The 22,382-nt window shown below is 43.2% G+C and overlaps 1 protein-coding gene across 1 annotated transcript in view; it reads right to left on the bottom strand.

Moving 5' to 3' along the window:
- MED13L (mediator complex subunit 13L) overlaps nt 1-22,382 on the bottom strand; it is a 186,204-nt gene that overhangs the window by 13,439 nt on the left and 150,383 nt on the right. Inside the window, exons 14-24 of the mRNA XM_061370538.1 lie at nt 22,063-22,162; nt 18,552-18,772; nt 15,223-15,428; nt 12,476-13,422; nt 11,298-11,477; nt 9,846-10,069; nt 9,062-9,254; nt 6,789-7,233; nt 5,131-5,350; nt 2,445-2,633; nt 241-464 (exon numbers count right to left, since the gene is read on the bottom strand). Coding sequence (XP_061226522.1) covers nt 241-464; nt 2,445-2,633; nt 5,131-5,350; nt 6,789-7,233; nt 9,062-9,254; nt 9,846-10,069; nt 11,298-11,477; nt 12,476-13,422; nt 15,223-15,428; nt 18,552-18,772; nt 22,063-22,162 — 3,149 coding nt within the window. The remainder of the gene's footprint in view (nt 1-240; nt 465-2,444; nt 2,634-5,130; nt 5,351-6,788; nt 7,234-9,061; nt 9,255-9,845; nt 10,070-11,297; nt 11,478-12,475; nt 13,423-15,222; nt 15,429-18,551; nt 18,773-22,062; nt 22,163-22,382) is intronic.

Raw genomic sequence — 22,382 nt, 5'->3', positions numbered from 1 at the left:
GTGTCAGTATGCTGAGCAACACACTGGCTGTTCTCGAAGGTAAGAATTGCAGGTAGGATTTGCAAACCAAGTGTGAACCAGTATCTTATTTCCTCTGCAGTTTTTAGTTATGAAAATGCCAACTAAAATGTTACCACTGTAACATTATCACAGCAGGAAATACAATTAGAAGGGATGTGCAAGAGCCTGAGGAGTGAGGGATGACAACGACAGTCGTAGATGTAATGTAAAAGGTTTTACCTGTTTGGTAGATCAATATTAACTATGCAGGTTTCCAACAGTTCACCATGGAGGTCAGTGCAGGATGCCAGAAGCCAACGCTGATCGTGAGACAGACAATAGCCCACAAAGAGCACGTTGTATTTCTGACTGGCCTCTCCAAATGTTTCTCCCAGCTCTGTCTGTTTGTCTTTGATGGGTGCCAGTATGAATGGAGGTGAGTATAGCTGGATTGGGCTGGGCCTCTGTAAGAAAGTCATCAGCAGGTAGATCAATTACTATTTAGTGCAAGAAACACACAAACACAGATGTCAGGGAGTACAGGAAAATGGGAGTCTGAAATGATAAATCAAATCAAGGCACTCACAGTCAAGGGAGGGAGTGGGAAAGGATTGCTATAGACAATCCATTTCTGTTGGCTAAAACTGATGCACTCCAAACTCCCATGCTGGAGATGCTGACCTGCCTGGGAATGAGGTCCAGTGCTCAATCACCCCTACAGTAAATAAGTTTCCTTGTGTTTCTTCATTTAAACAGAATTTCTGGTATATCAGTGTGTGCCCACCACTGGATACCCCTGAGCAGAGCCTGGCTCCATCATCTTCCCTCTCTCCCAAGCAGGTGTTTGTGTACATTCCTCAGAGCCCTCCTGGTAGGACACTGCAGCTCTCTCAGCATCTCCTCAGTTGCCAGATGCTCCCGTCCCTTCATCATCTTAGTGGCCCTTTGCTGGATTTGCTCTGGTATGTCCATGTTTCTTGTACTGAGGAGCCCAGAACCAGACCCAGTACATCCCAGGTGAAGCCTAACCAGTGCTGTGGGGAACATTCACCTCCCTTGCTCTGCCAGCACCCTTCCTACCGCAGCTGCCGGCTGTGGGCTTGCTTTGCTGCAGGGGCACCTTGCTGCCTCACACTCATCTGCCCAACAGGACCTTCAGGGCTTCTTCCACAAAGCCCCAAACCCACCTTTGCTTTGTAACTCCCCTCTGAAGAAAAACCACGATGGGCCTGACCACACAGACTCAGTAATTTAGAACCGGCCAGGGTATTAATTGTTGAGCCAAAGTTGGGAAGTGCGGTGCAGCCTGAGAGCAACACATGGACAATGCAGGAAGTTGAGATCTGGTTAATGAAGTATCCTAAGTGCGAGCTGCTTGTGGAAACTGTTCCAAAAAGGAGGTTAAACATGAAATGCGAAGTGCAAGTTAACCTGCTTAGAGGAGAAGTCAGTTATGGTGTTTTCCTAAGAGACATGGAGGGGGCTCCTGTTTCTGCCCAGGTCACTTCCCACAAGCATACTCCCCTGGCAGCAGTGCATGAACATTGAGTAAAGGGAGGGAGATGTTTGCAGGCATCTTGCAAGTTTATTGCTCTTCCCCTTGCACCTAAACAGCTTGAAGTATGACTTCAACTTGCTGCAAAATCCATCCTGCTGAACAGGTACCTTTTTGAGGGAAGGGTAAGGAGAGAATGTGAAGAGGAGATGCCGGAGGTGATACTGCTTTTAGGAATTCCCAGTGAGAGCTTAGGGCTTTATGTGAGTAATGAAATGTGGTGATAGGCTGGGTTTATGATGGTTCTGAATCGAGGGGCTTAAATCCTAACAAGCATGCCTTTATCTCAAGGTAAGTGTTTAAGTGTTTAGTTGGTCCATTAAATCTGAATAAAACAGTCATCCTTATCTTTCAAAGAATGAAAAACAGCCATGGAAATTACGATGGATTACTCCTCCTTTGAAATCCCTGCAAACCCACAAACAGGGCTTGAATATTTAGTTTAAAATAGAGATGGCAGATAAGAATCCCACTGAAAGAGGGGGAATTCTCCAGTACCTCAGGGAATTAATCTGTAATTAGGTGCAGGACTTATTTCATATATATGTGTATATAAATAAAAGTTGGACATAAACACTTTCTTGTAGGACTACTGCAGACTGAGATGACAGTGTCTCAGGATCTGATTCCACATGGATCTTTTACCCTTTTCCTTTATGATTCAAAACCAGAAGCTTAAAATGTTTTGAAAGCAAGTAGTCTGCCACTGTTCTCACTATTTTCTATTAAGTATTAGATGACCTTCTCCTTTTTATGTAGTGTCTTATGTTCTGTCTTCTACACTTTGAAGAAATACTCCTAAAAGTATTTTCTCTCCTCTTTCTGCAATATTGGAGAGAAGGGGTTACAGTTTATTAACAAGCTTTGAATTCTTGACTCCAGTACTAACCTCTGGGTTTTTGAGGGTCATCTCGATGCTGGCAGCTGGTCCAAAGCCTGTGAGAGACTTGATGTGAATCTGGGTGGGCAGTGGCCTCCTGCATTGGCAGTACACTGAGAAAGCCAGCGACTTCAAGTGCTGAATGTAGAAAACCTGTTCATCCTTCATTGTCTGCAGCATGTACTGGCAAGGCACAATCTGTACAAGTCGTATAAACAAGAAAACACGACTGAACGTCTTCAAGCCAGGCTCACACATTCAATAGTCATTTCACAACCACGGCACTTTGTATGCTGTGTCTTTGCATTACAGTACCTGTAGCTTCCTACCAGGGCTACCACCCTCTTGTGTAAGCACCCACAACAGCCAGCGACTGTGTTCCCTGATACAAACCTTCAGTTCCTACTCTGATGATGTATTTAAGGCTGTAAAATCTCTCAAAACTGAGACTCTGACCACCCAATAGAAGGAAGAATCTCATTATAGCACAAGAATAACTGCAGAGCATGCAATACATCTGTAGTAGCTGACAAACAGTGGAGAGAACACTCCAAATGAGTGACAAACACCCCTGAATGACAAACCCCATCACCTCCACAAAGGGAGCAGACTGTTTTACCCAGTCAAGTGTTACTTTGCTGAAGTCCACTTTCTCATTCATCCTTCATTTTGGAAAGGGCACATCATTAATTACATGCATAACGTTATCAAAGTGTACCCCAAGAAGTAACTACCAGTGGCTTTTAAAAGCAATACCCTAAAAAAAAAAAAATTGGGATATTTTAATTTCTTTTAATCCAAATCCCTGTATTCAAATACCTTCAATTTTTTTTAACCTCATTCTTCTGATCCCCATCTGCACTTGCAGGCGCCTTTGCTCCATCATCTGGGTGGGCTTAACTCTGCACTCAGGCAGGTTGGGTTCCACAGCCTGTGGTTAGAATTAGCGCTTGCTTGCTGCTCCTCTGGCAGCCAGCACCACCCTGTCACCCTTAGAGGACATGGCAGAGAGTAGAGTTCAGGTTCTATTATGATTTATGGAGTGTTTTGTCTTTTAAACAGTGAGATCCTTGGAGCAGAAACCCTGGATCAGTACAAGAACCTTATGGTTCAGGCAATGCTGCGAGACCCACACAGGTTCTTCTGACAAATATTGCCAGTAGTAATAAAACTGAAGCATCACAAAAGTTTCACTGATCTGTGGCTCTTCCTTGAACCACTGGAGCTTTGGTCACACACTGTGGTTACTAAACTTGACCACGTGTTTTTCAGGACAAGTCCTTTATCCAAGACTTTCAGAAGCTGGGCTTTCCCTCCCTATGTATGAGTTGGAATAAGTCTGTAGACATTTGGGTTTGATTTGTTTTGGAATAACTGTGTGTGTATACTATGGCACAGCTGTGAGAACACTGTGTGGTGACTAGCTCATGTTACCTTTACTTGCTGAAAAATATCTATGATTTTGACATAAGCTGGCAAAATGCCCCATATTTTGACAAACCAAGGGAAAGTGCCCAGGAAATAAACAGTACTTTGAGTTGGGAAGCACATCAGTTGTCTTGCATAGACTGACATACAGTTTCTACATGCAGTTTGCATGGTCTTGTATTTCAGCCATGGCAGCATCAGGGGCTGTTTTGTTTTTTGCATCTTCAGGTCTGACTCAATTGAATTCCTGCAGTCTGTCACAATATGAACTTGTGAATCTGATTTTCACTTCATCCCCAAGACTGAAATAGTTTGGTGACAGGTTCCCTGACCACTTTAGGGAATGGTAAGGTCAGGATTACCAGAAATGACAAACACATTCCATGCCAGATTTGAGACACTTCCAATTCCTTATTTTCCCTATAAACTGTGTTTAAGGCAAGTTCAACACACATGAAGACAACATACAGACATCATTCATGTGCTGCTTCTTGTGTGTGTTGCACACGTACACACATGGTTCAATCTCTGGCGTCCCCTTTCCCCCCACTTCTTTACTGAGCCACTGTGATGAAGAGGCATGGAAAACAGGCAGTCTGGGCAAGAGGCCAAGCTCTGCTTCTGACTACACAAATCCAATTCTTAAGTAATTCCATAGTAAGTAACTATTATTATATGCCAAGTTACATGGTGAATTATTTTTAAGAAGCAGATAACAACAATACAATACTTAAATTATACACTGAATGTCTGGTTGCACATTTCTTTTGGATTAAACACTATAAATCAAGAGCGCAGCAAAAGCAAACAACTCAACATGCAGAGTAATCAAAGGAGCAACTGGGCATTTTTGGCAATGGCAACCCAAGTTGCAACTTAAGTAACTCAAATCCCTCTTAAGGAAGCAGCCAGCATATATGATTGCTAGAACCATGGAACTGATTGGATGCAGGATGCCATGGCTGCCTTACATTAGTTTCCTCATCAAAACACAAAAGCAGGTGGTTTTGTAATATATAGACTTGTACTGTCAACAAAATAATCTGTAAACATCACCTCAATTTTAGATGTTATTTTATATATCTGTATGTATCTGTAAACATCACCTGAATTTTAGATGTTATTTTATATATCTGTATGTATCTGTAAACATCACCTGAATTTTAGATCTTATTTTATATATTTATACATTATCTTCCATTCTGTATCTTCAGTACAGAGTAGGTATCAAAAGCCTGCTGTGATAGAACGACCTGGATAGAATTACCTGGAGAATGAAAGAATTCCTCATGTTCTCAGGCAAGTTATCCAACATTTCTGTGTAGCATCTCATTAAACTTAACAGCCAGAAGTTGGTTGAGGCAGATTCTTCGTCTGCAGTGTAGGTGAAAGGATCCACCATGTAGATGACGACAGCAGGAGGATAGGCATTGCTGTCTGCAGACTCCGGCTCGGTGGGAATCCCGATCCTCTCCCTCTCAGTAACACTGGAGGGACACAGGATGTTAGAGTCAAAGCAAGTTACAACTGTTGGTTACTGTTTGCTGTAAAGGTGTGCAAGGCCAGAGAAGAGGAGGAAAAGGAGGAGAGTGAAGTGATCCTTCTGTTCAGAAGCAAAAGTAAAAACCACGAGACAACAGTAATTGAGGGGAGATGACTTCTACTCACAGCTGTTCGTAATCCAAAATACCAGTTATTAATTATGCTTTAAAGACACCTACCATAAAGTCTAATGTAATCTGACTTCATACAAGCAGAACAGATGCTGTCTGAAGAATATGGGAAAGTTGACCACTATTAGCTTACTACTATTCCTTTCAATAATGTGCATGCTGGGTTTTTTGGGCTGTTTAGGGTTTTCTTTCAGGACAAGTGGAAGGAGGAGAGGATGGACTGAGAAGTGTCAAAGAAACATTCATGGAGACTCAAGTCCCCTGTTCAGTTACAGTGAAGTTCCATTGGTAATGAAAGGAGCAACTGCACATTTTTGCTTGATAAAACTCTTCTCCATGCCTTAACCGTGAGTAGGAGGCTCAACATCTGTAAGTGATCACAAGCAGATCAGAGCTTCTTTGTCAGAAACCATGCTGCAGGGGCTCAAGTACTGTTCTGCACAGAGCCAGCAAACAGATGTCTGAAGGATAACCCCAACTACAACAGGATGTGGGCTTTTCACTTAAGATACAGGAACTCCCTAACATATATCATGGCTCTTAGTAATAGGCATTATTATAAGAGTAATGAAAAACATGTTCCCTCAGGAAGTTACTTACATAAAATGTTAAAAAATATTTTCCTAATGTTTATGTTTAATGGACTATTTATAATGAAGTCTTTAAATAAGTTGTGCTGCTGCAGCTTATTTTAAAGGAACAGCAATAAAACCCCATTTCCTGACCTGACAGTGCACCTGCTTGCAAAGCAACACCAGCAATGCAGGCACACGGAAACAAAGCCATGGCTTGCATTTTGTGTCTGTTGCTGGCAGAGGTGTGACGGTGTTGCCCATGTGCGAGGCATTCAGTGCCACAGGAAAGGTCCTGCAGCACCCGACCAGTGAGGCCAAGTGAGCAGATAGGGCACAGAGCCTCAGAGATACCTCATGTTTTACTTGTACTGCAAATACCAGGTGGGACATCCCAAGGCACCTCAAACACAACGGCCACACCATGATCATGCACTTGAATCAAGCTTTGCTGCTTGCTACAGAAAAGGGGAGGTTTGTTTTCTCCACCTCCCCTGTATCTGTAACTGCTACAGACATATAAAAACAGGTCATTTACATCTGGCCACTAGCCCTGCACAGGTCAGAAGGTCCTCTCTAGGATTTACATGAGGATTAAAGCTTACAGATTGTATGGAATCAGGATAACAGTAGATTTACCTAGACATACTTGGAGTCATTTGAGCACTGAAGTCACTTACCCTTCCTGTCCTTCTTGTTGCTGCTGTGGTGCATTTTGACCTGATTCTGCATCTCCAACGGGACCGGTGCTTCCTTGTGAGCGCTCTGCTGTGTTTCCCCCAGTGCTGGTGTTTTGCCCTGACCCAATGTTCCCACTAAACCCTGGAGTAGAGGTAGTGGTCATCTGGTTAACGCCAGGTGTTGCTGAAGATGCTGACAGCTGCGGCACTGAGGATCCAGCGGATGAACTGCTTCCTGCAGGAAGGCTAGTAGTGCCACCACTGGGTGTGGAGTTAAAGGAGTTGCCTGTTGAGGGTGCCCCAGCAGCTGAGAGACACGTTGAGTTTGAGGGGACAGGTCCAGTGCTCCCCGGTGCTGTTGGTGCCTGGCTTGCTGGCGCTGGGGTTTGGTACTTGGGTGGTAGCAACAAGCTGCTGTCAAGCTGCAGAGTGGCTAAGTAAGGTGCTGGAATAGCAGATGGAGAGGAAAGGAGGTGAATGGCAGTCTGTCTGATCAAAGTGAATGGCATTAACCATAAAGTCACACACTATTTTTTGCACTTTTAGAATACTCTAAGAGTATACAAATGCTACCTGAATACAAGTTCCATCACAAGGATTTACTCTGGCATCATTCTTCAGCATCTGATACAGATCAAAAGTCTTTAAAACCAGGAATGACTTTGTGGAGCTTTGTGTATTGGAGTTGGTACTGACATGTCATGATCTCTGACTAGACTGGGTTATGATAACAGCAGCTTTATACGGTGTCCAGCTCTGCAATCTACTACAGTCACTCTGTCAGACTCAAAATCCAGAAGTTCTTTTTACCTGAGCTACCGTAATGACAAACTTGAATATAGTTATTTCTGCTCCTCAGTATCAGAAAAAAAGATACCACATTGATCATTTTAATGTAATAAATGAATAAAGTGGAAGTAAATGAATATTTGTTATTTGTTTAGTCTCAGAGGTGGTAAATCACCAGCAGTGGAAGTTCCCAACACTTCTCCTGCCAGATGCCTCAGGTGTGAATTGAGCACCCAGCTCCTCAACCAGCCCTGCACATGCTACACCTCTGCATGTGAGCCTGGGGTATTTATGTTTAGTAGTGCTGTAGTAATTTCTCCCTTCCAGTTATGTGGGAAATTAAAACTAAAAGCAAACCAAATGAGTCACAGGGTCATTTGAGATAGACGAGTCCCAGCCTGTTCTGCACACATTCCTCAAAGGATGCACGAGCATTCTGCAGGCTGTAGAACTGCCCAGCTAACTCTCACGTTTGTTCAGACTCCTATCCAAAATCAGATCACCAGTCCTCACAGTAACAGACTTCAGAACACTCACACCTTGCTCCGGGCAAACACAGGAAGCACTTTTCAAGAAACTACTTAAAACTTCCTGGTTATTTTTAAACAAAACCATAGTTTGCACATCTCAGCTGAAGCACGAAGCCTTTATGCTGCTGGTGCCATGGTCAGTGTGTGCCAGCAGTGAGCAGCACTGTGTCAGCAGATGTGTTTCCAGTGGTGTTCTGGCCATGTGAAATCTAGGAGCAGTGTTAGTCCAGGGATTCAGCCAGGACCTGTCTTCTGATACTCCCCCAGCAAACTTTATACCCTCCCATATACTCAGGCTCTACTCTCCCTCACCAAGCCACTACACCTGATGTTCTAACAGAACAAATACAGCAGGTTGCCATAACAAAACCAGAAGACTATGCTTTTAAAGGGGGTCACTGTTTCAGGATGGAAATAAGCCTACAGGTAGTCCAGGCCTTTGGGGTAATGCGGTTCCAAGTGCCTACACCTCACAGATCCAGGCCCCACTCATCAAGGATGCTGTTACTTTTTTACCTGTGTTTTTACCTGTGTTACCTCCTTTGCAGAGTTTTAGTGAACTCACCTCTCAGATAAATACGTGTTACACTTCAAGGCACGAACTCCAGCTTGCTGATACATACAAACCACATCAATGTAAGTTTGTGTGGAACATCTTTGGGGCATACAAGCATCTTACACCAAACTGCCTTTACTAATAAGGTAAGAAATGGCTTTTGGATCCCTGATATAATCACCTTACTGCTGTACAACAAGAAACCTTTGAGACTAGGCAAATTTATCATGGACTAAGAAACTAGGATAAAGCCTTATAATACCTTTTTGAACAGATTATAATCTGTACCTTCAGAAAAAGCCCCATTTCCACCAGTAGGTATCCCTGTACAGCAGGGATCCAGTAGGTATTCCTGTACAGGAACCTCTGCAGCACCTACAGAAACCATGGAGCCTTACCTAGGTGATGCCGGCAAACTTGCGCGTACAGTTTGAGTCTGGAATGATTGTCACACTCCTCAGTGCCCCAAGGTTGGTTGAACCATTCGCTGACGAGCTCATCCGTTAGCTTCTGTGCCACGCTCTTCCCCACCCGCATAATCCCATCACGTAACACTTTGCAGATTGGTTTGTGCTGGCCAAGTCTACACATCTGTTGAGGAAAGAAGAGATGCTTGTAACTGGATGCTGAGCACCTGAGTGTGCTCTGCAATCTGGTTTGTAGTGTAAAGCCACCAGCACACATCTGGGGGCTCCTTAATAAATACAAAAGCAAAAGGCTACATTTATCTGTTGACTTGAACTGCACTTACAGCAAAAGCAAGGTCACAAGGTGATCTTACAATTCAGTAGTACACAATGTGCACGATGAAAGAAGGAAATGGTTTTAACTCCAGCCTAGCAATTACAAGAAACAACCGATTCTTTAGTCTACTCAGTCTTTACATTTGGTCTGGCCTTCATGTGTTACGTTGCAAGTGTATTAATACTAGTGTTACACCCTTGGCAACGTAAGAGAACGTGTACTGTAATGAGCAGATGGCAACAAATGCCCAGAAAATCACAGTACAACTCAATGAGACAGTACTCTCAGAATCTGAAAATGCAGAAAGTCCTCAAAATGAAATAAATCCTTATTCAAACAATTGTTCCTTTAAACCCCACAGATTTCTCCCAACAAACATGCAGCAGAACAGAAATGACACTTAAGAAGCAATAATTCAGCGTGGTTTGTCTTTCCAACCTCGTATACAGCACTCAAGTCCCTGAAGAAAGTTTTGGCTCCATCGAGCAAGGCCTCATTTTCTGGACACACCACGATATAGGCGACATCCCGATGGCCCCCATAAGGGTCTAGCAACAGCCTCTCCCAGAACGGCAAGGAGAATGGAGAAATTGTCAGGAAGTCCTTGTCATAACCCACTAGCAAAGTCGGGATTGGAAGAGGCTCAGGAGATTCCTCAGAGCCTTCAAAGAGAAAAAGAAAAGAAAGAAGAAGTGTTAAAAGGAGGGGTTTAACTGCAGTGAGTTCTCTGATGTACCAGCAGTGGGTTCTTCCATAGGAGTACTGGGAATCAGCCATCCCTTGCCATCCTGAGCCTCCCAGAAGTCTGACCCCAGAGTGGAAACAGATCAAGGCTGGATTGTGCCTGATAAACCATGTTCTCCCCCAGCCCTTTTCCCTGGGAAAAAATATTTAAGGAAGTAGATGAAAGATTTCTATTGTACCTAAAACATGTCATAAAACCAAAGCTCAGTTGGCCAAAGCAGAGGGAGCTGATCCAAGCTCATCTACCATTTAAGCTTCCCTAAAAAGTCACAATAAACCATCTCACAGTGTACTGCAAATACAGGTATTGCCCTTCCTGAGGCTTAATCTTGTGGTTTTCCTTTGTCATAACCATAACCACATCTCACTCAATCAAAAGTAATAACATGAATACATAAAACCTGATTTTACACTTTTTCATCTACCTCCACCTTGGCTGTGCAAAGTTACACAGTAAAACGTTTAGAAACTTATTCCTAGGTGTATACACATAGCAAAGGTATTGCAATTGCATAAACTGCCTCCTGCTCCTCGCTGTAAGAGCCCTGGAGCACTTGCTGGCCCAACAGGGAGGGCTGCCATCAACCTCTAAGCAAGACTGCATTGGCTCAGACTGAGATAAATCAAGAGGTGAGAAATACACATTTACTCACGAAACCTATTTTGTCATTTGTATTTTCCGGAAGAGTCACTTATAGCCAGGAAATACTTAAAACTGAAAGTTCTTACTGAGTCTGTGGGAAACCTTAGAACAAGCAAACCTCTCTGTGGAGAAAGTAAACCCACTTCTTGTGTTACACTCTTTCTACAGTTCAAAGCCCCTCCTGCCCACTGTGATTTGGTGCAATTTCAAGAGCTCTGCATGTGATTTATACACCAGGAGCTTCAGCACAGGCTCAGATGGGGAGCTTGATCCTCACCCAGCATTTCTGCACTTGTAAGTAGGTGTCAGTCAGGGAGGGTGAAGCCTCCACTCCAGTGTGCAGGGGTATGCTGCAAATGCATTCTAAAGCCATGTGAAGAGCCATCCCCTGCCCCCAGTAGATACAAAGAGCCTGTCTGTTCCAATGTCCTTCCATAAGGAAGTGCATTTCTAAAAAACCATGTTTCCATTTGAACTGTTGGCATACACCACAACGTATGTACCATAGGTTCCCCGTCCTGCCATCTTATGGAACTGCTGCCAGGTGAGTGGTCCCTGCACATGCTGGATGTTCTCCCAGGTCCTTCCCGTTCGCTTCTTCTGGATGGCATCCTGGAGGAAGGGCTGCAGGGACAGCAGCATGCGCACCACGTCCTGGGAGGAGAGCATGCTGATATCCAGGACTGCAAATGACAAAGGAGCAGCAGTCATTTTCAGTGAGGGAAAGGAAGGATTATTTGGAGGTGGCAGCAGTTTCTAGCTTACTGTTCTTTCATACTGCTCACAATGCCCAGATGTGCACAGCTCTAATTAGCTTAAAGGCATTTACTGTGGCACTGTCTGGAAACACTGCTGAAATAAAGCTGTCATCACAGTCCTTTGCACATACCTTTCACTGCTGCTGTCCAGCTCAGGCTGTAAGAAGCCAGAGCATCTTCAGCATGTAATGTCTCATTATAAAATCACTTTTATTTTTCTTGGTGACACATTCATACAAAGCCATTTCTTTTCTGCTGACTTCTTCAAAAACACAGGGGCCATAATTCTGCCTTCCCCCAATACCTTTATTAGTTTTGCACCTCTGTTGCAGACCCATAAACACCCACAGGCTCTTTCAGAATTTAGACCACAAAGTCTAAGGACAACCAGATTGTTATTGGTAATTGAGATCGAATGTATAAATCTTTCAGAACCCTACTTTCTTTCTAGAATAAAGGGCTTAAAGCAGCCTTTCAGTACCTAAAGGGGCTGACAAGATATTGGGAGAGGGGTTCTGGACTAGAGCCTGTAGGGACAGGCCAAGGGGAATGGCTTGAACCTGCCAGAGGGGAGACTGAGCTGAGCTCTTAGGCAGAAGCTCTTCCCTGTGAGGGTGCTGAGGCACTGGCACAGGGTGCCCAGAGAAGCTGTGGCTGCCCCATCCCTGGCAGTGTTCAAGGCCAGGTTGGACACAGGGGCTTGGAGCAAGCTGCTCCAGTGGAAGGGGTCCCTGCCTGTGGCAGGGGTTGGAACTGGAGGAGCTTTAAGGTCCCTTCCCACCCAAACCAGGCTTGGATTCTATGAATATTTCTATGCATATCATCTCCAAGACTAAGTGGCTCATGATTGGGAAGTTTTGACCAAATTCATAGAAGTCATAAGAAAATTCAAAAAAAAGACATAAATCTGTGTGGACCCATACCATTGCTGTGAGGCCAAGAATGTACGGTGGCACTTCTCACGAGGGCTTCGTCCACTTTTCCACCAGTGGGGTTGTCCACGTACTGCCTGCCTTGCTCCAGGGCATTGAAGCATTCTACCCAGGAGTCGTTGCTGTCTGCCTGCAGCCTGTCATAGCTCCAGTTCATGCACGGGAGCGCCTGACGGTTGTTGGAGGACATATAATCCAAGCAGCTCAGCGATGTGAAGGGCTGTGTGTGCTGATTCTGGAGGAGGAGGAGGAGGCTCATTGGAGGTTCCTGGGTTCTTCTGGCTCCCTCACCCATCTGAGAGATCAGGTTGCTCTGACATATCATCAGTCGTCTTTCTGCAGCCTGGCCAATGTCTGAGGTCTTGCCAAAAATATCCAGCTCATCCTCAATGAAGAGCCCGGAGTTGTAACCAAGTTTGCGGTTCATAATGGCGCTAAAGCCACAGGTGCACCGGTACTGATCCTCATTGGATGAATCCGGGATGTACAAGCCAACATCTGCACCTTTAATATTCATGTTACAGGCGCATATACAACAACTGTCGAAGTTACGGTCCTTGAAGATGTTCAACACGGAGTCTGAGAGAATCAAGGTGACGTAGAGGCTGTGGGCCTCCGGGATGGGCTGGACGGTGCCTGGCTCCACTGAGTTCAGCGGTCGTGTCGTAGAAGGGGTAGAAGCAGGTGAACCTTGATCTGTGCTGTCGTATTTTACAGATCCTTGACCACTCGCAGTACCCCCACCTCTAGGAGTCCTTGGGGTCCTGGGCGTGCGAGGGGTAGGGACAGAGAAGCGGGGAGTTGCTGGTGACGGCAGAACTCCTGCGCCACTGTTGCTGGCTGGAGCAGTACTATTTAGTGTCACTGGTGTATTCATCTGAGGAGTGTTCATCTGAAGATAGTCTTGGTCGGCCAAACTCCCAACACTAGGCACATTGCTGCAAGAAATACGTGAGAAACAGTCAAACGCCATCACGAACTGGGTGGTTGTGAAGACTGATTCTGACAACTTTTAAATACAAGCAGAGGTGAAAACAGAAAGGATTCACTGTAGCTGTAGTAAAGAGAGAACACACACTCTGCTCATAACCTGTCTCTCAGCTAAAACTGAAATTCTCATGATGAACACTGCTGTTTCTTATTCCCCTAATAAAAAGGTGCCATCTCAGGCACTTTGCCCTCTTAAAGATGACCCCATGGCCTAAAACTCAAATGCTTTTGAGAAGAGTCTCTACATAAATTATCATGTTAAATCTTTATGATGTTCACAACTTCTTTAGGCAAAAGAGAATTGTTGTTTGAAACACAATTATCTGTGAAAAGATAAAACATCAGTGGAAATAAAGAAAAAACTTCAGAGACATTGAATCATAGATCATAGAATAGTTAGGTTTTGAAAGGACCTTAAGACCATCCAATTCCAACCCCCCTGCCATGGGCAGGGACACCTCACACTAGACCATGTCACCCAAGGCTCTCTCCAACCTGGTCCTGAACACTGCCAGGGATGGAGCATTCACAGCTTTCTTGGGGAAAAAAGTCTTACTTGACTTTAGAAACCATGACATTAAATCACTGTCAAGTCACACATGTGGCACATACACGCCTCATGGTGGCATGCAACTGGCAATGGGATTCTAGGCACTACAAATCAAATACTCATTTAGGATTACACAGTCTCCAGCACAACATGATATATCCATCACAAAATCTTAGTCCAGTAAAACTAAGAAACATATTTCTGGGTCATCCACTGTCACAACTGGGGTTTATTGGTAATAATTTTTGTCATTTTCTGCCAAATTCAAGTGACCAAAGAACAGTTTGTACCTTCCCATGAGATCGGTCTTTTCTTTGGAATGACTCGTAGAAGGAAATAGGGAATATGTGGCCAATCAAAAGAGTAAGAGCTTTACTTAACTCTTCTCTTTCCAAGTTGCTAATAAGCTGCTCACTTTTCTTGAATTCATTTCATATTGGAGCAAGAAAAAGTGTAAGAAAAGTCTCTTGATAAAGGAGAGAAAGAGGTTTTTCTCATGTTTTTCTGGTTTTGCTGTGTATTTTGTGTGCTATTTAAAAAGGAGTACTACTGTAATGCTCACGTATCAGTAGGGACTTGGAAAGGAAAACAGCAAAGTCCTTACTCCTCAGAATCATTTTATCACCTTGAACAGATGTATCTACAACTTAAAGCAAAAGAGGGGAAAAAAACCCCGTGAACAAAGGTTTGCAGGAGTTGTGAATGTGAAACACACTGAATACCTCAGACTGATAAGAAAAGGTGACCTAGAAACCTTGATTGGCAATCAACACTCTGTCGGAAGCCTGCAGGAATAATCTCCACTCTAATTGGATTATATGGAAAACGAAAGGGTTTTTTTTCCCCAGCAAATACCTGAAATTAATAACCAGCTCAGGCCTGGTGAATCAGTTACTGTTCAAGAAAACCTGGGAATTCAATTACACTCCCTAGGCACTATCAAGGGTTTACAATTTCTTTTTCTGCAGTTCTTTTGAGAGCACTGAAGGATCCTTTGGAGCTGGAGAAGGACTGATTTAAAGGATTTACAGACTGATTTAAAGATACAGGCTACTTCCTCTAGAAATGCACTCAGTGCAGAATTGTACTATCAATGCGGCTTTATTAACTGAATGGTGCCAATTCTTGACAGCTTTCAAAGTCTCCAGCAATTAATTTCTTCCACAAACAAACTGATCTCCTACAAGACTGTACTTACTTGTAGCCATCTCTAATGAAAGTGGCTGCAGGTGGCAAAGGAAGCTGTTCAATTTTGGGAGGAACAGCCCAGGACGGCCTGAACACGCAGGCATCTGGGATCTTCAGAGGTAGCAGGCACTGGCTGGGCAGGATCTTGAGAGGAGCAAAGACAGAGGAGCCCACGAACGGTTGAAATGATGGAACTTTGTGCACGTAGGAAAAATCCTGTAACACCCAAGTGACAACGTTTACAACAACACGGTGAGGTTGTGCTTGATATTTGCATACTCATTTTAATTAAACCTATTGTACTGTTTGAACCCGCTACAAACACTTTTCCGTTTTCAAAATTAAGTATATGAATAAATATATATCTCTATGAATAAAAATATTCTACAAAACATTCAAGAGCAGTTCCTTCCAGGAAACTCAGCTGAGGCTCCTTATCATCCTGAGATGCTGTACAGCTATAGTGGCAGGAGATTTCACTATTAGATTCATTTAAGACGAGCTACGTCTGAATAGTGTACTATGACATTTGCATACTATCTATCATTAAGCACCTAATTTAGGCACTTCAACGACTGATCTTTGCATAAATTCTATACTAACAATGGAGAGAGAGGCTGAGTCATGGTGTGAAGACACCTCAGGTGGCCTAAATTAGCCTCTCTAAATAACCCCCCTGCTGGGGATTAATATAATCCAAGTAGTAACAGTGGACACTAAATACATGCCAGATACTAAACAACCTAGTAAATGTAGTATTAAATAGAAATATAAATGAAGTGCAGTCAAACTGGACTTCCATTGACCAGGAATGCAGGAATGATGACAAGAACTTCAGCCAGAGTTTCTAGAGCTAGCTAGGTTTCTTTCAGAAGAAAAGAGCTAGTCCTTTTGAGGCACAACCGCAAAGTCAAAGCCGTGATTAAAACAGTAACAGCAGTCTCTCTCAGAATGTCAGTATTTAACATCTCATTAGATCTTTGCAGTTTTACCCTTGCACCTTGTAAAGCATTTGGAGATGAGGAATGTGTGGATTACTACCTTCAGGTGCTGAATACTCAGCACAAGCGACCTACTTCCATGTTCCCCAAATGGTTAGCAATGGGTTTGGGTGTCTGTTTGCCCGGCTGGTGTATATGAGCAGGTGTGACACACTTAAGAGCAAGTAAACCGTGCTGCTGAAGATGTTATCAGGCAGAATTAAACCATGTATTTTAATACTCCTAAAATGATTGTGAGGGAGATTAAAATATCTTCAGTATCAATGATGCCCTACAATCTGCTTCCATTCCAAATCTTTCAGCTTAACAAATCCCAGTACAGATTTTCATTCCAGGCCCAAGTCATCCTAGTCCTAAACCAATAGTTCAAGGCACAAACAGAAGACAAACGCTAGCAGGGTCCATGGCAAGGCAAAGTCTTACAAATCTCACATAAAACTTACTTTAAACTTTCATAATGGTAGAAAAATTGGGAGATGCACAAACTATACAAAGCAAATGGCCAGCTGTACTTCAGCAAAGCCTCTCAGAAGTTAGGACTGAAGGAAGAATTATCTCCCAGCAGCAGCACAGACACGCCAAGCTTTCCGGGTGGTTATCCCTGTTCACCAGGGGCATGCTGATAACCAACTCCTGGCCACTTTTCAATGTCTTTTTCTCAAGAGTCCAGCTCAGCTCCTCCATAGGCACCAGCTGAGCTGGTAACTCCAGCCGGTGAGGTGGTCACTCCAGAGCCCAGTGAGCTGATAAATCCAGAGCCTGCTCTGACACGCTTCAGTGTAACATGGAGACAGAACCCCTGAATGCAAGAAGCTGCTGTGTGGGGACAGGGACTTCCTCCTCTCCCAGGGACAAAGCAGATGCTGCCATGGAGAAAGGCACCCTGTGGAGTGCCTCTGCTTTACTTTCAGTCTGCCTAAGGTACACTGTTACTGCATGTAGGAGAATTCATCTCCAGCTGACTACATCATTTCCACTAAGACAAACATACCTGCTGGTGTTCTCATGTTAATACACAACCACGTTTTGTCCATGCAACTGCAAGTGCTGCAGCTTTCTGCGCACAGTGCTCTCAGCAATGCAGATGCTTAAAAATAAGCCTCCAGTGAATTCCAACATTCACAGGAGCACAAAATAAGAGGGAAGGAGGTGGTGCGGGGGAGAGAAATGGCTGCTGAAACAGAATGAACAGGCTGTGGCAGATTAGGGACAGGGTGGGCCTGAAGGAGAAGAAATCAAGGGCTGGGGACTACCAGGAAGACAGCTATGGTTTGTCTCTCCCTTTTTATTACCTGTGCTCAAACGAGCTCACTGCAGAACAAAGTCAGGTGTTATTTCTAGAAGGAAATGTGCATTTTTAAATACCTCCCCCCCCTCAAGCTATATGCATGGAAATATGGGAACGATAACCTCTGACTTGGAGTGACGGAAACTGGCCCAACAAGTTAAGTAGTGCAGAATACACACAAGCAGGCAGAATGGTTTTATCCTACCTCTTAACCTGTGCTAAAGATGGAACAATGACATATAAATCAATGTATACTTGGTGCTTATGTCAAGTCCTTTATGTGATGCTATGGAGAAATGGATATATCTTGATATGTAAAGCCAGGAGGGTGAGTACTACTACCCAGCAGCAGAGTCCCCATTTAAAAATAGTTCTTAGATACACTATAAGGACTCAATAGAGGAGTAACTATGTGACATTACCTGACCTGTGTTATACAGAAAGTCAGATAAGAATGGTCCCATCTGGCCTTAAAACTTGTGAAGTAACATCAGCTGAAGAAGAAACAGAGCAAGTTCAACCCCTGGGCTTTCTCAGACTTTCAACCCTAACCAAAAAAGGCAACATTTCAGAGAGAAAAAGGCAGCCTTTCTACATGCATGACTTTACCCTAGCTGCATCCCCAGAGCCCGGCAGCAAGGGGAGCCTATGCATAAAGGGTGCTACAGAGAAATTAATTATCTGAAGAAATCAATCATTTAACAGCTACTCAGGCACAAGTATGATGGGTTTTCAGATATGTACATTCTTTCTGTTAGGCACAGGGGCTCATTTCACATATAACATTGTTTGGCTCCTGAGAACACCCAGAAATACTACACACATAAAATTACCAGAAGAAAAATACCCAGTTAAAATCAGTGAAACAATTCAAAAGCTTTTTTTACTTGAAGATTAATTATTTTTTTTTCCAGCTAAAGGCTGACAGGTACTTTACATGGCTCCAGCTCCCATTAGTAGTCTACTATACACACTACATGTGACTTGCTTACCAAAATCGAACCACACAGAGGTGAGATTAAAAGTACATCACATCTTTTGGCATGTTACCTTAACTTCTTCAGGTTTAGGGCTACCTAATCCATCTTCCACCTCCATTTTAAACTCCGCAAGCTGTGTTGGAACCATGTTGACCATAGGACTTTCCATCATTCCCAAGGTAGTCACAGTCTCTGAACTTATCCCATCTTTATAACTCATTACTGGGGAGAAGGCAGGGTGTTGTTCTAGAGAAGGTGGTGTTGGGAACATCCTTTGGAGATCTGCCACAGCTAAATATGATAAAATGATGCACTGTTAATCATTCAAATACATTCTTCAATAGGAAATCCAACAGAACAGAAGAGACTGACTCAATACCCACTCCTATTTCATCCGTTAAAACCTAGCAAAGATTCTACCGACTTACTAGAGCTCTGACAGCAGCATAAACCTAGATGAAAACTTAACTCCTAGGGATAAGTTCCAGAAATTCCTAGGGATACTTTGCAAGCAGAAACACCAAACTGGCAGATACACAAATTCAATGTACTGTTTTAAGAGCAACATAATAATATTCCATAATAGAAGAGATTAATGACATTAATGCAGAGGTCAACCCAGCAACTGTTACTAAGGAGACAGAGAAGTTTCTTCCCCTTTTTAGAGCCAATACCGAGCTCTAAACCAGGAGACTTTTGGAATTAGTGTGCACTGAGCTCCATTTTTCCACTGCCATAGTCACTCATTTGGTCCACAGTGACAGAAATCCTGAAGGAAAGCTCCCGTTGCCAACACAAACACAGGCAATTTTGTTTAAGAATCACACTGCCAGGCATCCAGGAGTGCCAAGTGTCAGGGGAAGCCACATAAGTATCATTTTGCATCACAAGACATTAAGCCAGGAAAATCCCTAAATTACTACTCAGTAAACGAACGTCATGTAATCATCCATCGTATGGTGGTGTTAAGGAAAAAACCCAGCCCCAACAGAAAAGCTTTACAGAGTGTAATGCAATCAAACAAGAATCAGGATAAAGTCATGTATTTTCTCCCCAGCTGCCAGTTTCTGTATTTATTTTGCTTCCAGTTCAGAATACATCTTTTCCTGACTTGAACTGGGACAGATACTCACTGGACATAACCATCACTCTGGTGAATTCACCACTAAAATACTCAAAGGGTGAATTCCCACAGGTGTCTCTTCTTTAATACTTCTGCCAGCCTGAATGCTCAATTCCATTTCCCTTCCTACATGTACAGCCAGCCAAAGCTGACAGGACACAAGGACCTATTTGTACTCACTAACATTTGTAGCCTCAAGATTATGGAAACTTCATTAATACATACAGATGGGTTTCCGACTGCTGAACACTGTGTTGTGGAAATCCAAATGGTGCAACATAATACTACTGTCAAAAACTAACTGAAAAAGACAGAAGTGGTGGGATTCAAATTATATGTAGTATACGAATACATACACTGATACTGTGCATTTTGTAGCATGCTGCAGCCTCAAGATGCATCTCCACCCTGCCTTACAGAACCCACACCTCTCTTTAGAGCACAGAGGTGAGATAGCCAGTCTAGTTAATTCTTTAACTCAAAGAGGTGAAGTCCTCTCAAAATGGAGTTCTGTTGGTAATAACAGTCTAAGCTGAACAAAGTCTTTCACAACCTGAAGCAGTGAATAACGGACCATGAATTATTCCCACTTAATTCTCCCCACCACCACCACCCCTTTCTCAGTCTTTGTATTTAAAAGACCTTAGTCTTTTCTCGATACAGGACACATTAATGTTGAGAAGAGGTTCAGTAGAATGGAAAAAACCTATTTTCTACCCTATGCTAGTATGAAATATAACCAGCAGGATGCCAGCTGGATTAGCTACTGCCTCTGTTTTTCAACAAAGAGAAGCGTGCTTTAGAAACTGGAGAAAGGGGGACAGGAAGGAAGGTTAAAATGAAATGTGGTCAGTAGAAATTTATTATGATGTACAAGGCATTTCAGTTCCCTGCAGATACTGTTATGCCTCAACAGCTGGTGCCAAGGTGACAGCTACAAAGCAGAAGTGGAGTGTATGTAGTGAACTGATTCCACACAGCTCTATAGTTTACCATTTCTCACACTCACATTCACTCCAGTTAACAAAATTCTGCAGTGCAGATTCATAAAAAAGTTTAATTACACAAAATCCCCCAACCCCCCAGCAACAGGCTAACTACCATTATTCATTTTCATGTGTGTCATGCTTGAGAAAGCTTTGCATATTTCAAAAAGCTATGGATCAACTAAACCTGTCAAAATCCAATCTCTGTATACCTCAGACTTCTGCATTTGAGTAAATCAGCAGAGCTTTTATGGGTCCATAAAACTCTGACTCATCTCCTTCAGCCTGGCTTTTTTCTTTCCCTCTATTTGTTCTCATTACCAGCTGAAGTTAATGAGAAGGCATTAAGGAATGATTTGCAGAGAGATTGGATTTCTGCTTATAATGGCCACAAAAATCAAACCTTCTTCCTCCTCACCACTAAGCCATTTGTAATTCATAACTTGATTAGTTAGTACTATATCAAAACACCACCTTCCAACTCCCACTCATACACGCACACAAACACGAACACATTTCTCTTGCACCTTGAGAGAAATGCCACCTACATAAACAGAATCACAGATTTGTTCAGGTTAGAAAAGACCTTTAAGATCATCCAGTCCAACTGTTAACCCAGCACTGCCAAAGCCACCACTTAAACCATGTCCCTTAGCACCGTATCTACGCATCTTTTAAATACCTCCAGGGATGGTGACTCCCATCATTGTGCTGGGCAGCCTGTTCCAGTGCCTTTGGGGGAAGTTGTTCCTAATACCCAATCTAAACCTCCACTGGTGCATGTTAAGGCCATTTCCTCTTGTCCTATTGCTTGTTACTTGGGAGAAAAGAACCACCCCCACCTCACTACAACCTCCTTTCTAGTGCAAGAAAGCCCATATATCTCAGAGAGTAAAAGTCATCATTCCCAATAGTTGTTGGCACATTCTTTGCCAATTTAATCATGCACTTTCACACCTAGATTAAACCCTGAAGGTGATTTTAGTCTGAATTTGTCAAATGCTGAATGCAATTTTCTTCCAAGACAGGTGGCACCATGATGGCTAATTGGTAAGTCAGAGCTTTAAATACTTTGACTTGCTTAAAAAGAAGAATGATTTGTACTTAGAGGGATATAGTAATGGGGTAAGGACTAACTGAGATTAAACAGTGAGTTGAGAATAGAGGGGATAGCTTCCAAATGAAGATATGTAACAAATCTCTCCCATACTTCCAGTCTAAGGTAGTAATGTCAAAGAAGAGTATCTCAGATCTCAGTAGGCATATTACAAATACATGTGTCTATTACTATCCATTGTTTTCATTAGTATGTGCTTATCCTCTTAATATTGGCATCTGGTAGTTACAGAACAAAATAAGCACACTACCTCTTAATCCTAAAAAAGTGACATTTCAAGCCTCCTCTGTAAAGGTAGTGTGGTAGTTGTAAGGAGATTTGAACTGTGGGCAAATGTCAATCAGCTGTTACTCACTTGGTGGGTAAGGTACTGCTGTCCTGCCATCCTTCCCTACAGGGCGCTCCTCAGACCCCACTGCCGGCAGTTTCGATGACCGAAGAGCTGGTGATACAGCCTAAAAGCAGAATGATCACATACCATGCTAAAAACACACAACACACTGGAATTCAGAAGCTATTAAAGATCCTGAAAACTCTTTGAACAAGATCTCACAAGACAAAAGCGTGCTTTCTCCTTTCCCATCCACTCCCCCCAAGGAGTCTGGATTTCTTTTTCCTCTCTTTCAACACTACAACAAAACAAAACCAAAAGTCTGAAGTATTTGCCTGCCTATA

This window comes from Neopsephotus bourkii, unplaced genomic scaffold (genome assembly GCF_033783945.1).
Source record: "Neopsephotus bourkii isolate Nb327-2 ecotype Australia unplaced genomic scaffold, CSIRO-AGI_Nbou_v1 NB_1542, whole genome shotgun sequence".
In the NCBI taxonomy this organism is placed as follows: Eukaryota; Metazoa; Chordata; class Aves; order Psittaciformes; family Psittacidae; genus Neopsephotus; species Neopsephotus bourkii.
Note: the sequence above shows the minus strand (reverse complement) of the source record. Positions and strands in the feature narration are given on the sequence as shown.